The sequence below is a fragment of the Psammomys obesus genome, unplaced genomic scaffold, assembly GCF_907164565.1.
Source record: "Psammomys obesus unplaced genomic scaffold, mPsaObe1.curated_primary_1811, whole genome shotgun sequence".
Taxonomy (NCBI): domain Eukaryota; kingdom Metazoa; phylum Chordata; class Mammalia; order Rodentia; family Muridae; genus Psammomys; species Psammomys obesus.
This window is the reverse complement of record NW_026596125.1, coordinates 6,117,152-6,131,064: the sequence shown is the minus strand read 5'-3', so window position 1 is coordinate 6,131,064 and position 13,913 is coordinate 6,117,152. Positions and strand designations below refer to the sequence as shown.

At 61.0% G+C, this 13,913-nt stretch overlaps 2 protein-coding genes across 4 annotated transcripts in view; one reads left to right on the top strand and one right to left on the bottom strand.

Annotated features, from left to right (window-relative positions):
• Psd (pleckstrin and Sec7 domain containing) overlaps nt 1-5,692 on the top strand; it is a 16,275-nt gene extending 10,583 nt beyond the window's left edge. For all 3 annotated transcript variants that reach the window (XM_055629956.1, XM_055629953.1, XM_055629954.1), the window contains exons 12-18: nt 1,761-1,804; nt 3,073-3,263; nt 3,344-3,414; nt 3,520-3,677; nt 4,017-4,161; nt 4,379-4,522; nt 4,890-5,692. In XM_055629956.1, coding sequence (XP_055485931.1) covers nt 1,761-1,804; nt 3,073-3,263; nt 3,344-3,414; nt 3,520-3,677; nt 4,017-4,161; nt 4,379-4,522; nt 4,890-5,120 — 984 coding nt within the window. In that variant the 3' untranslated portion in view covers nt 5,121-5,692. The remainder of the gene's footprint in view (nt 1-1,760; nt 1,805-3,072; nt 3,264-3,343; nt 3,415-3,519; nt 3,678-4,016; nt 4,162-4,378; nt 4,523-4,889) is intronic.
• A 50-nt stretch (nt 5,693-5,742) lies between these two features.
• On the bottom strand, nt 5,743-12,795 carry Nfkb2 (nuclear factor kappa B subunit 2). The gene is made up of 23 exons (XM_055629957.1): nt 12,725-12,795; nt 11,653-11,747; nt 11,305-11,386; nt 11,152-11,192; nt 10,807-10,905; nt 10,584-10,735; nt 10,248-10,354; nt 10,004-10,162; nt 9,696-9,800; nt 9,484-9,569; nt 9,259-9,397; nt 8,997-9,122; nt 8,678-8,887; nt 8,458-8,599; nt 7,994-8,108; nt 7,688-7,901; nt 7,367-7,536; nt 7,155-7,257; nt 6,887-7,038; nt 6,688-6,757; nt 6,302-6,474; nt 6,092-6,203; nt 5,743-6,013 (listed from the first exon to the last, which is right to left on the bottom strand). Exons 2-23 carry the CDS (start codon nt 11,671-11,673, stop codon nt 5,892-5,894), a joined length of 2,700 nt encoding a protein of 899 aa, XP_055485932.1. The 5' UTR covers nt 11,674-11,747; nt 12,725-12,795; the 3' UTR covers nt 5,743-5,891.
• Nucleotides 12,796-13,913: the final 1,118 nt, after the last annotated feature.

The following is a 13,913-nucleotide window of genomic DNA, read 5'->3' as shown; positions in this document are numbered from 1 at the left end:
GTCCGCGGCCGTCCGGGCGGGCCGGGGCCGGGGCCGGCCGGGGGCATGGCCGGGGGCCGCGGCGCGGCGGCCGGGCCAGCATGATCGGCGTTAACAGCATCCACAGCAGCGCGGGCCGGCTGCGCTCGCGCTCGCTCTGCTCCGTGCGCTACGGGCGCACCCACCGCGGCGCCGAGACCCTGTGCTACGGCTGGCCGCAGCGCTCGCGCAGTCTCAAGCCGGTGCTCTACACCGACCTGGTGGTCAGCCGCCTGCAGAGCCGCAAGAAGAAAAAGGCGGTGAGGGCGTGGGGCCCGCGGCCCACGCCGGGCTGGGCGGCGAGCGAGGGGGTGGCAGGAGGGAGGCGCCGCGAGCAGGAGAGCGGGCAAGCCCAGAGGGCATGGGTGGGGACGAAGGTGTCTGGGGAGCTCCACGGGGACAGGGCTCCTGGGCAGCAGAGGTGGACATGGGCTGCGGGGGAGGGCCAAGGTGGACCTGCCTCACCAACCAGTGAGTGCCGAGGGCTTTCTAGATGGAAGCAGTGTGTGGGGTTCTAGGAGGGGGTTCGGGACCTTGAGAGGAAGGTGTGGTTATAGGCAGGGCAAGGTGAAGGAAGACTGGAGACCAGGGCTGCGGGTCGGATCTCCATGGATACTCCAGCTGTCCGGATCATGGGAGAGTGGGAGGATTCAGGGTCTGCGCCCTTCCGGGTTTGGCCTGGGAGCTGTGCGTTGGCCAGCTTGGTTTGCGTAGTGCGGGGCGGAGGCTTTGGGGTGCAGGCATGGAGTACCTGGATAGTCTGGTGGTTTGGACATGGCTACGGGCAGGGAGCGTCGGAGCGTGTGGTGTGGTAGGAGAATGAGGGGTGCTGTGTCCCAGCACCGGGAAGGCGCCGACGTCACCACTGCACCCAGCTCACGCGCAGGCAGCATCACAGCCCCACAGCAAAACACGCACATGCTGGGGACACACCCACTCACAGACAGGCTGGCAGAAGCGCCCCCACAGTTGGAGTCGCTGGGATATTCTGAGCTATCCCCAAGTACGGGGGTCTTGTAGCCACTCCTGAAGGCCGTTCTCTTTTGTCACTGCATGGTCCTCAGCTGTCCCCAGGCCAACTGTACAGAGGGGCAGTGACGGGTTCAGGGCCCACAGTTTGGGGTGGACAGTAATTGGAAGCCGCAGCAGCATGAAGTCTGGCTTGTGGGTAGAGGGCACTGAGCCCTGTGGCATCTGGCCTGAGGGTACTGTTGGAGTTAGGGGGAGGCTCACTTTGTCCTGCACTTGGGAACCAAAGAGCATGAAAGGATGAATACTCCATGGTGGAGCCTCAGTTTCCCCATTTGCTCTGTGTGGTTTTATGCTGTGGAAACAGGCTGGAACGCATGGTGGGGGGAAGAAGGGTTTCTTTGCCCGTCTCTCAGATTCCAGTTAGGGCTGTGCTTCTACCAGGCTCTGAGTGGGAGAGCCTGCTCAGTAATGGCACCTGGCAGTCACTATGCACCAGCCCTGGGCCAGGGGTTCTTGTGCTGAGTAGCCAATTGCCCCCACATGTAGCTAGGCTTGCTCTCCTTATAGAAACCTGCCCAGGTCAGACAGTGTCGGTGATGGGGATGAGCCTGGGTCTCGGTGCTGTGTTCCAGAGCCGGACTGTGGTCATCGTGTCCCTCTCTTAGTTCCATTTCCTTTCCCAAGTCAGCAGGTCCTGAGCTCTGACACTGAGGTGCACGGCGTGCCTCTGCACAGGATTAACCCACACCCCTTGGTTTGTTCCTCTCCAGGCCTTGTACAGCTCCATCAAGAATGAAAAACTGCAGTGGGCCATGTGAGTGCTGGGGCTGTTTGGTAATGGTTAGGGTTGGGGCATGAGGAAGGGGGAGCCTGAGGACACCAGGCTGGGGCAGTGGGGACAGGGAGGGGTGGGAGGCCCTAAGCAGCAGGAAGGCTACCTCACTTCCTTCTTTGGAAATGCCTGCCTAGACTCGGGGCCTGTCTTGTGTCCAGCTCTGTTGTTATGACAAGCTGAGGTAGTGGGTACGTATGCTGAAACATAAAAGGAGGCCCCTGGATGCCGGGGGGAAGCAGGTTAGCTCTGGGGACCCAAGAGGCTGCTTTAGAGTGCCACAGAACAAGGAGGCAAGTTTGTCTCAGAAGAGTTCTAAAGGAGAGCTGTCTGGAGAAGGTCCAGTTGGCGTTGCAGCCCCTTGAGAGAGCCCTTGCCCAGCCACCAGTGGATGCAGTACTTGCTGCTGTCTGCTGAGCCAGAGTCAGCATCAGTGCCCAGGGGAGCAAGGGGTTAGGAAAGGCTCTTTGGAGGCAAGCCTTGAAGCTGGAAGTGCATTGTAGGAGATAAGGGGAGCTGGTATTACAGGGAACAAAGGTGTGGCTGAAAGCTGTGTGGAAGTGGGGGTTCAAGGCCACAGGCCTGGCTGAGATGGTTAGAAAGGAGAGCGTCGGGAAAGAAGCAAAGTAGCTTCCATGTAGGAGGCAATGGGGCTATCAAAATGGAAAATTCTTGAACAAGGCAACAAGAGAGAACCTGAGTTTTCTATCTGGCAGGAATCTCTGTCAGGATTTACAAAGGAAGATGTTGAGGAGGGGGTCTTAGGAAGGAAGGCTTTACTTGTAGATTTTTGAGACAGGATCTCAGGACAGGCTGGCTTAGATCCGTGGCAATCCTGCCAACAGGCACAATCCACAGGCCCAGCTCATCTCTTCCTTTTGGCACCATATGTAACCAACAACTGTGAGCAGAGCCTGGTGTTAGGTGTGGTTAGGACAGCGCTGAGTCACACACGTGTCTGTCCAGGAGAAAAGTGTGAGGACTGGCTGTGTGCACAAAGGAGTCGATGGGAAGCTTCCATAGTGTGTGTGGGGGGAGGCCCCATGCGGTCCTACTCCAGGGAACTCTCATGTCAGAGAGGACACAGACCTGTAGCCTGGGGGAGCCCTCCTCAGACACAGCAGCAGAGCCTCGGGTTGTGGGACTCCTGGCAGCTCCTAGCCACCACAGAGGCATTCTAGGGCAGAAACTTGGTTTGAAGGTGCGTGTGGCTGTGCGGCCAGCACCCTCTGACCCGCTCATGCCTGCAGAGACGAGGAGGAGCTGAGACGATCTCTGTCTGAGTTGGCCGACCCGAACCCCAAGGTCATCAAGAGGGTCAGCGGGGGCAGTGGCAGCAGCTCCAGCCCTTTCCTGGACCTGACTCCCGAGCCTGGCGCCGCTGTCTACAAGCACGGGGCCCTGGTGCGAAAGGTGCACGCGGACCCTGACTGCAGGAAGAGTACGTGGCTGTGCTGGGACCTGGGGGACGGATGGGAGCGGGCCTCCCTCACGCCACCCTGACCTGCCTTCCTTCCTCAGCACCTCGTGGCAAGCGGGGCTGGAAGAGCTTCCACGGCATCCTCAAGGGCATGATCCTCTACCTGCAGAAGGTGCGGGGCCAGGAGGGGGTGGCGGGGCTGGCTTTGCAGAGGGGAGTAGGTGGCCTGAGATGGCCAGGCCAGGACCGGGGCAGGACAAGATGGGCACCCCCATAGGAGGAGTACCAGCCTGGGAAGGCTCTTTCTGAGGCAGAGCTGAAGAATGCCATCAGCATCCACCATGCCCTGGCCACCCGCGCCAGCGATTACAGCAAGCGGCCACACGTCTTCTACTTGCGCACAGCTGACTGGCGGGTCTTCCTCTTCCAGGCTCCGTGAGTGCTTTCCCCCGACCCACTCACACCCTGCTCCCTGGACTCCTTGTAAGACCTCACTCCACGGACTGGGGACACAGCTCATAGCATGCAAAGGCCCTGGGTCCAATCCCCAGCCCTGTACATGCCACCTGGTGGTGCACACCTAGAATCCCAGAACGTAGGAGGTGGAGGCCCAAAAAAAAAAAAAAAAAAAAAAAAAAAAAAAATCAGAAATTCAAGGTCCTCTTTAACAGCCCAGCCAGTTTGGGCTCAGCCTGACGTACTGGAGGCCGCAGTCCAGGTGAGGACTGCCCTTTCTAGATGGGAACTGGAACAGGAAATGTGCTGTCTCCCCAGGAGCCTGGAGCAGATGCAGTCATGGATCACGCGCATCAATGTCGTGGCCGCCATGTTTTCCGCACCCCCCTTCCCAGCCGCGGTTAGCTCCCAGAAGAAATTCAGCCGCCCTCTACTGCCCAGCGCTGCCACCCGCCTCTCCCAGGTAGCCGGAACGCTCAGTCCACCTGCTGACGGGGAGGGGATGGGGTAGGATGCCAAGCCGCGCTCCAGGCTGCACGAGCGATTAGACGTCATGCAGTACGGGCCTCTGTGGGGCACAGGAGGAGGGCTGTGGCGGTGTTTGAAACCCAGGCCCTTGGTAGGATCCGCACGAAGGGCCTGTGGACTAGTGACACTGACCAGGCTTCCCTGGCTGTTAGGAGGAGCAGGTGAGGACCCACGAGGCCAAGCTGAAGGCCATGGCAAGCGAGTTGAGAGAGCACCGGGCTGCACATCTGGGCAAGAAGGCCCGAGGCAAGGAGGCTGACGAGCAGCGGCAGAAGGAGGCCTACCTGGAGTTTGAGGTGAGCCTCCTTGCCTGACGTCTTGGTGTCCCCCACATAGGACCAGGCTAGGGAGAAGGGAATAGTATCCAAGCATGGAACCCTGCTAGATGACTGGGGTCTGAGTCTTCATTTTCTCCTCTGGGGATCAAGACTAACTTCCACACCCACTGGAGTCAGGTGACATGGCTATTTGTGCTCAGTGTCTACAGCCCTAGTAAAGGCTACAGAAACGTTAGCTGTCATTACAGGCAGTTCTAAGAGCTCGGGGATGGTCACCAACCTCTCAAAAACGATTTTCAGGACCCAGCATCTCTTAGCGGCTGGTGGGGTGGGAAGGGCCAGAGGAGGGGCAGGTTTTTTCATTGCCCCTGGCCTTCTGTCTCAGAAATCCCGCTACGGCACATATGCAGCGCTGCTTCGAGTCAAGATGAAGGCAGCCAGCGAGGAGCTGGATGCCATAGAGGCAGCACTGGCCCAGGCCGGGAACACGGAGGATGGATGCCCTCCGCCTCACTCCAGTCCCTCCCTGCAGCCCCACCCCACCAGCCAGCCCCGGGCGCAGCGACACGGCTCAGACGCCCGGGCTGGGGCAGGCAATGCAAGGCCAAAGCCCTGAGCAGGGAGCAGGAGCACTGGGGGCAGGGCCTGCTGGGCACCTGCATGACGACAAGGCCCTGCCTGAGCTCAGCTGGCCTCGGGCCGCCCACGAGGGCCCGACCGCGCCGGACGCGGTGTCCGGGGCAGGGCAGGGCTGAACCGGGCCTCAGAGCCTAGGCTAAGGGCCTCTCAGAGACCCCCCTTTTTGTGATAATGTTTTGCACTTTTTCGTACAGGAAGGGTGGGCAGGGTGGGAGGGGCCCATGCCCCTAATTTTTGATGGGGGTTTTCTTTTCTTTTCTTTATTTTGTGGGGGAGGCCTGATAAAGTTTCCGCTTTCTGCTGAGACCACCCCACCCGGACACCAGCAATACCCCTCCGTCCTGGGGCCTGGCTCAGACAGAGACCAGGAGTTGGGGATGAGCTGGTCCCCTTCTTCTCCCCAAGGGCTCACCTCTCTCTTTGCAGAGTAGAGGATGGTGTCCGTGTTGAAGCCCATCTAGAGGCTGGGGTGGCGCGGCCTGCTTCCCTCCTTTGTGGGCCCTGCCCTGTGTACAGCCTCCACCCTTATTAAAACTGCTCTGAATTGCCGGCCGGGCCCCTGTCCTCCCTCAGGGACAGGGATGGGCATCACATTGGGGTTGCCGTACCGTGCGTTGGGAGGGGTCTTCCCCTCCCACAGGATTCCTTTATTTGGCCCACTGAGGTGTGGCTTGAGTTAAATACGATCTCAGGCAGGCAGGGCTGCTGTACAGAGGGACCCAGGGGGAAGAAGTTAGTTGAGCAGCACTCAGTGCACCTGAGGCTGGGGGTGCCCGTGGCAGAGCCCTCCCGGAGGCTCCGGGGGCGGGCACAGCTTCTCCGCCTCCTGCTCCACCGACTGGCTCCCATAGGCACTGTCTTCTTTCACCTCTGCTGGGGAACAGGGGGATGTCAAGCTCGGGCCTCCCAGCCTCAGCCCAGACGCACCTTCCAAGCTGGTCCCTTTACCTGTGCCGGGCAGCTTGTCTCCAGTCTCAGGGCCTCTCAGCAATCTCACCCCCTCATCCAGACCCATGTCGGTCAAGGCTTCCAACAGACCCACCAAGTCCCCACCAGCCAGCTGACGAGAAACAGACAGGAGGTCTGAGTGACGTTTACAGTGTGGGGCAGAGTCTTGGGGGGGCTCTAGGTTCTGGGCAGGGCTCAGGCTATTCCCACCTTGTAACTACGGAGGAGGCTGCCACTGGGCGAGGGGGTCTTCCTGTATGTGTCCACCAGGCTTCTCAGCCCCAGGCGCTCTGCCAGTTCGGCCCAGCTGCCCTGGGCCTCTGGGCCATCCAGCAGCTGCTCCAGGTTCTGCAAAGCTGCATCCCCCAGGGACAGCCCTGGCCCTGAGGGGACAGACATGGATCTGCGAGTTAGCTAGGGTGTGGGCACACACCTGCACACGGCGTTTCTCCCTGCTAACCTGACAGACAAGGCGGAGAGGTCCGTGAGGCACGGATGGAAGAGGGGCTAGCGAAGGGGAACCCTCGCCCAAGTCCCGAAGGAGACCGCCTCTGGGAGGAGGTGCATGAGACCGGAAATGTCTGCCACAACCTCACCTGCAGGGCTGGGTGGGGTCAGGGGCGGCTCCATGGAGTTCTGAGCAGCATTTAGCAGCAGAGTCTTCACCTGGGGAGACAGTGTCCACTGTCACCCCAGACCTGCCCGCTCTCCGAAGCCCATGATCCGGCTCACATCCCCAAGCCTGGAAGGTACCGCGTGCCCACCTCAGTACTTCTATTGCAAGAATGGCCTCACCTTGGTGCTGCAAGTGAGGTCAAGAGGGGTATGGCCCCGGAAGTTTCTTTGGGTGTCCCTCTCAGGCCCCTCAGAGTCCGAGTCGCTCCCAGAGGTAGAGGGTGAGGGCAGTGGGCACAGAGGCTCCTCATTCTCCGCATGGATGTCAGCACCTGGAGGAGGGAGGCAGTCACGAGACTAGTGGCGGCTCCCGCACTGGACTGAACGGTGGGGGCTGGGAGGCTCCCCTCTCTCTCCTGCCCCATGCATCACTAAGCCTGAAACTGACCAGCCTTCAGGAGGAGGCGAGTGAGGGTTGGGGATCCAAGTCCAGCTGCCAGGTGGAGGGGTGTGTTTCCAGCAAAGGTCCGGGCATTCACATTAGCATGGAGCTGTGGGTGCAAGTGGTGAGCAGCATGGTCCAACCCCCAAGCCTTCCCACACGCCTCATCATTCCCACAATCCCCCTGGCCCCAGCCCTTCCACAGTCTTCATTCCCACCTTGGTGACCAGATGGGTGACCAGCCCCAGCTCCTCCATCTCTGTGGCTAGATGAAGGGGTGTCCGGCCCCCTTGCCTCTCGGCTGCCTCCACTTCAGCCCCACTGTCAACTAGCAGATCCAGGCACTCGGGGCTTCGGGCCTGAACTGCCAGGTGTACTGGATATAGTCCTAGAGAAATAGCACGTTCAGCCTGTAGCCTTGATCCCACGGTGGCCTCTGGACAAACCCTGACAGGCAACCTCCATGCATGTCTCCTCGTCATAGTGACACGAAGGTGGGGATCACTGGTCCCCAGAACCGGAGGACACTGGACACTTACCCTCAAAATCAGGCATGTGCAATATTTGGGGTACAGCGTGGGCCCCACTGTGCAACAGTGCTCGTAACAGGTCTGGGGCTTCAGCACCTGCCCGGAGGGCCAGGTGCACAGCTGAGTCTCCGTGCCGATCCAGCAGCGTGGGGTCCGCACCCACCTGCAGCAGGAAGCTAACCACCCTTGTCTGCCCGGTGATTACCGCTAGGTGCAGGGGTGTCTGCCGGGAGGAAGGAGAGTGAGGCAAGCCCACCCCGGCTGAGGACTCCCTGCCTTCAACCCCTCACCCCTGACCAAAGGCTGCCCCCTTACCTGGTGCAGGTGGTTGGTGAGGTTGATGACCCCGAGGTACTGGGCATGATAGATGATATGGCCTATCTGTTCAATGACAGCAGTCTGCCCATGGATAATGGCCAGGTGCAGCGGCCTGGGGGTTGGAAAGCCAGACTTTGGCTTCAGAAACCCAGCATCATCCACCCTCAAAACTTCACACCTCCGTGGTCTCCTTCACTTATGGCCTGGTGATCCCTGAATGTCACCATCTTAATCCTTTGTCACACCTTGCTACTGAGCCCCTTCACAATGAACAAAATTGAAGGTTGGGGAGAGTAAATAGTTTGAACACAAATAGAAAATAGTGAGGATCTGGGACCAGATCTGTCCGACTCTAGGGTTCAGCTCTTTGCAGATTCCTCTAAGGTCTCAACCTCTAGACCTGGTACCAGGAGACCCCAGCTACTGGCGGTCCCCTGGCCACAGGCCCTCTGGCCACGTACGTGTCTCCGTTCTCATCCTGCGCTGTCAGCAGGTGGCGCTGTCCCGCCAACAGAGCGCGCGCGTCCGCGGTGATTCCGTAGTCAAGCAACGCTCGGGCGCTGCGCTGCGCCAGACTGAACAGGCGCGCGTTGTACTCTCGAGCTGGGAGGGCGACAGGGCACGTGGGTGCGGGCCAGATCCCCAGCCCGCCCGCCGACCCACAGCGTTCCTGAGACATACCTCGCTGCAGAGTGTCAAGGGCCTGCGGTTCGTCCTGGGACCCTTTGGGGGTTGAGCTAGGCTCCTCCGCTGCCTTCCCAGCATCCGAGCCACGCCCAGAGCCGGCCATTTGTGCCCCACCCCCTCCACCCGGGTAGCAGCCCATTGGGGCTGCACCGGACTGGTAGGGGCTGTAGGCAAAGGAGGAGGGGAAAAAGCCGAGACTGCCACCTGTGGGTACGAGGAAGGCTGTAAGGTGCCAGCCAGGACTCTCCCAGATTTCTCTTCTCACTTCCCCTTATCTCCTCCACCCATCTGCCGGCCACTGGCACCCGCTCACCTCCTCCAGCGCCTCCATAACCCCCAGCAGAGCCTCCAGAACCTCCACCCATGTGGGACCCGCCCCCAAAGGGCTGGGAGAAGGTGGGCAAGGCCTTCCTCCGCTTCCGCTGCACTTCCTCCTTGTCTAGGGGGAAAGACAACCAGGGTGTTAAAACCCAATACAAGGGTCAGACCCCAGAGTTCTCAGCAGCCACCTCTACGCCGTCTCCAGGCTTGTCTTGCTCTATCCAATCCCTGGGAATCCTGAAGCCCGGTCCCACCTTCCACCAGAGGGTAATAGGTGAACTGTTTGGAGTCGGAGACATCGCCGCCACGCTTGCGTTTCAGCTGCAGGAACACTGTTACAGGCCTCTCAATCTTCATCTTGTGGTAGGGCGGTGTCCGGAACACAATGGCATACTGGGGCAGAGGTGGGGAGAGAGACACCGTGTCAGTGAGGCCTTTGCATAGTTTGGTCTCCAGGTCAGGCCCTCGTCCCTCAGTACCTGTTTATGAACGTCTGTGGGAGAGAAGTCCCCAAAGGCTTGCCATCCGTTCTCATCATCTTCATAGAACCGAACCTCAATGTCATCTACAGAGACAAGCGGGGCTCAGCCACTGCAGAATCTGCAGGCCCAGCACATTTGCTCTCAAACTGCCCTGGCCGCCAAGCCTTACAGCCAGGGTGGCCAACTCCCGGAGAGGGCTCCTGCCTCACCTTTCTGCACCTTATCACAAAGCAGATAAACTTCGTCTCCACCCCGCACAGAGCCTGCTGTCTTGTCCATTCGGGAAATCTTCAAGTTGGAGGCCCCTGGAGACTCTGTCAGGTGGGAGGGGCATGGATGAGGCTGGGTGATCCATTCAGGAAATGCAGTGTTCTCAGTCGGCCTCTCAGAAGCAACACCCAGCCTTGCTCAACACCATCTCACACATGGCAGGGCCCGGTTGAAAGCCCAATGGTTGGAGGCATCTCAAGGGCTCCTTTGGGAACTCACACTGGGCACCCCTGCAGAATATACTCACTGCTGTCATGAATGGGCTGGGAGATCACTGGCTTCAGGGGCAAGGTGAAGGAGCCGTCGCTGGCCCGAAGGAAGGCCGAGAAGCGCAGTCGGACAATGCTCAGATCCATGACTTTCTTCAGCTCTTTGGCCTCCTGCTCTAGCTCCCGTTTCTCGGCCTCTGGATGGACAGCCTGGGCGTGAGCTCTGGGCACCTCTTCCCTGCTCTTCTGAAGCACCTCTCTGACAACCCTTTGCTGCCATACCTGTAAGGCCCTGAGGCTTGGAACGGAGCCGCTGCCGCTGAAGCTTCTGAATCATAATCTCCATCATGTTCTTCTTGGTTACGTGCAGGACTCCCAGGTTATTAAATCTAGGAAGGAGGAGGAGAAGTCAGAGGGCTTTGTCCATGCAGCTCTGTCCTTCTGAGGCACCCCACCACCGCCCTGTTCTCCAAGGAAGCTGTTCTTTATTCTTGAGCCCTGGGGCTCTGGGGCCAAGTAAATTTCTCCCCTTTGTGTGCTAGTCACACAGGTGGGCTGAGACCCAAGCCTGGCAGGCAGTGAGCATCCCTCTGGGGGCCAGGGAAAGGGGGCACCTACTGAGCAGTCATGTCCTTGGGTCCTACAGACACAGCGCAGACCCCCAGCTCTGAGCACTGCTTGCCCACCAGGCTGTGGGCATGTGCGCGAGGCGGGTCGCTGTGTGTTACCAGGTCCACCTCAATCCTGGCCGGTCCCTCGTAGTTACAGATCTGAGAAGGGCAAAGGTTCAGTAGCGGCCCTGGACACACTGTCCCCACACTCCAGCAGCATCCGAGCTCACCTTGACGGTAGGATAGGTCTTCCGGCCCTTCTCACTGGAGGCACCTGGAAGACCTCCGTGGGAGGGGCCTTCACAGCCATATCGAAATCTGAAGCCTCGCTGCAGGTTCCATGGCAGAGACATTGTGATCAGGAGACCCGCCCCTCTTCCCCTCCGCAGGACAACCACTGGCCATCACTGACCACAATGACCGATAGTGTCCCTCCCGAACACCTCCGCATACCACCCCCCAACAGATCAGCAGCAACCCACCATCCAATCTCAGCAGTGGCTTCCCCTGTCGGTTCCAACTACCCTACTTGTCGGCAAAGCTGAAAGCCATCCACACCCCTGTTGCTCACTCACCTGTTTGGGCTGTTCCACAATCACCAGATAGGGGCCATCAGCTGGAAACAGAGGGGCCTTGCTGAGCCAGGATCCCTAAGCCCATCCCTCAGGCAAAGGCACATGCTCTCTCCTCCAGGTTCTGAGACACGGGGAGGCTGAGGACTTACTGACCTGTCTCTGGGGCTGGATCCTTGGGCTCCACGATGGAAGGGCTGAACGCAAAATCATCGTATTCGGGGATACCATCCAGACCCTGGTTTACAGGCAGAGAAGGTGGCAGCTGAGTCAGGGCCCTCCTCCTCCCGGCTCCAAGCCCTTAGCGGTCACTCCTTAGGCTCCTCCTCAAGCCATGAGGAAGCTCCTTTCGGGGCAGAGTTTGCAGACAGGACAAACGGACAGACCGAGACAGATTGAAGACAAGCAGCAGCAGCAGCAGCAGCAGGGGAGCGGAGGAGCCTCCGGTAGACAAGCAAACACAGGGGCCACCAGCCGCCTTCAGGGCCAGGCAGTGTGACTCACTGGATCGTAGCAACTGTCCATATCTCTGGGCTAGGCCCGGCTGTGTCTTGCGGCTTCGGGCCCCGGTTCAGCTTCCCAGAGTTTCAGGCGCCCGCCTAAGGTGAAGAGAGACGCGGGAGGGGGAGGAGGGGTAGAGATCAGGACAAGGGTGGGCAGGAGACGGGGGTCCAGATTTGGGGGAGGGTCTGATGTCCTCCGGCCGCCCGTCCGGGCGTGGCGGGTAAGATCCGGTGGAGGTCGAGATCCGGAGCGGGGTGGGCCGGGGAAGGGGCAGAAAGTTAGTGCTGCTTAGGAAAGTCCCGAAAATACCAGGGGGAGGCGGAGCCGGAGGGGGCGGGCCTGGAAATGACGCCGGGGCCACGCCCCCGCGGCGGGAGGGGCGGGAGGCCCGGGCTGTTTCTGGTTCCCAGGCAGCGGCCGCAGCCCCCGGGGCTCAGTCGGGGCCTACACCGCCTCGCCCCCACTCCGCGGCCCGGAGCAACCATGGGATTTTCGGCCGGCGTGGAGGACACAGCTGATTCACCCGGGGGCTTTTGCGGGGACATTCCTGCCGTCGGAGGCCTCTTCCGAAGGGCCCGTAGGCGGGGGCTCTTCCAGTGGGGCCTCCGGGGTTCTGCCCAGAGAGCGCGACCCGGCGGCCGGGCTCGGAAGGAGTTTCCCCTTCCGCGGGCTCCGGCGACTCCGGAGCCTCTCCCGCCGCACCTGCTCCGGGTGGCCGGGCCCCCCGCCCCCCCCACGACTCCAGTCCCACACCCGTGTCTAAGACGCGCGCGTGGGCGCCACGGGGACGTGCGCTCCAGCCCCTCCTGTCCTGAGCGAGTGCTGGCGGCAGGCAGGTGCAAGGGAGCATTGGTCCTCACAGGTGAGTCTCGCTGCTCAGCGCGCGGCCCGTGCGCGCCCGGTGCCGGGCTGCGGCGCCGAGCCCAGGTGCGCTCGCGGCGGACGCGTCAGTGTGGAGCAGGGTGTCCCGTCCGCGGGCGCGCTCCCCGGAGGGGGCGTCCAGCCCCCGGCGGTCGCCCGCGTCCCCCTCCCCGTCCCCCGCTCACGCGAGGATCCGAACCTGGCCACTCACCGTGGTGGCGGCTCCGGCTCCGACTTCTTTCCGAGCCCTCCCCGGACCGGTCGCCGCTGCTCTCCGGCCGCCGGGCCCCAGCCGGGAAAGCCCCTCTCGGCCCCCCGAGGGGGGGAATTCCCGTGACGTTCCCGGGCGTCACCCCCACGCCCGCTTCTATTGGCTGAAAGTTTAACTCGGGACTCTCGCAGCCAACCCGGAGCGACGCCGGCGCGCCCGTGTCGGGGAAGGCTCGCCCGGGGCCGGCCGCGGGGTGTCACCCGGCGCCAGTTCGGCTGGGGCCGGCGCGGAGGGACGGCGGAGCCAGCGCTGGGCGCGGCTCGGATCTCTGCACCTCCCCGGCTTGCCCCGGACCGCTAGGGAGTCCACGGGGCCGCTCGGCTCCTGCTTCGGCCAAGCTTGGCTGTCTCCGAAGCCGGGGAACTCCAGGGGAAACGGGTCGGCCCCGACGCGCTGGTCGCCCTCCGGGAGAGGGACCGCGAAGCTGGGACGTGAGGGGAGAAGGAAGGAGGCTGAGCTCGCGGTCAGCTCCAAATCGCCATCTAGCGGCCCTCCTGGAGCCGCGAGGAAACTGTCTTCGTTTCGTGGCTTCAGGAGGGGACTCTCGGGGCCTAAAATTTAATCTGTAAGTGGCGGTTCACAGGGGCTCGGGCTTTCTGGATGACCCGTTGGAGAAGCAGTGCGCTGGGGAGAAAAGAAAAAAAGGAGACGTTTGTCTGGGAGTCTCGGGGCGTTCATCCACCGCAGAGGTCTGGACTGTTAGAGGTGAAAGGCATCAAAGCGAATGTGGGGCTAGGCACTTGCAGTCCCAGCGTTCGTGACTTCGGGACGGGAGGATCTCAAGTCTGAAGCCACCCTGTCTCAACACACGTGTACAGAGTATATTTCAAACTTTCTCCAGTGTAGAAGATCGCCTCTTGGTTTGCGGATGTTGCTCAGTGGCGTGCTTTGCTTGTGTGAGATCCAGCTACTAGCATCATAAAGGGGAGTGGGAGGCAGCTCAGCAGCAAAGCGCTCCTACTGCTCTTCCAGGGGCCGAAGTCCCGCTCTCAGTATCCACGTGGGACAAGTGTCTGAAACTACAACACCGGAGGATCTCACAGCTGTCTCCCACCTCTTGAGAGTGCTGAGTTCAGGTGCACATCCCCCTGTTTCCAGTTACCCCCCCCAAAAGAACCCATGTGATTAC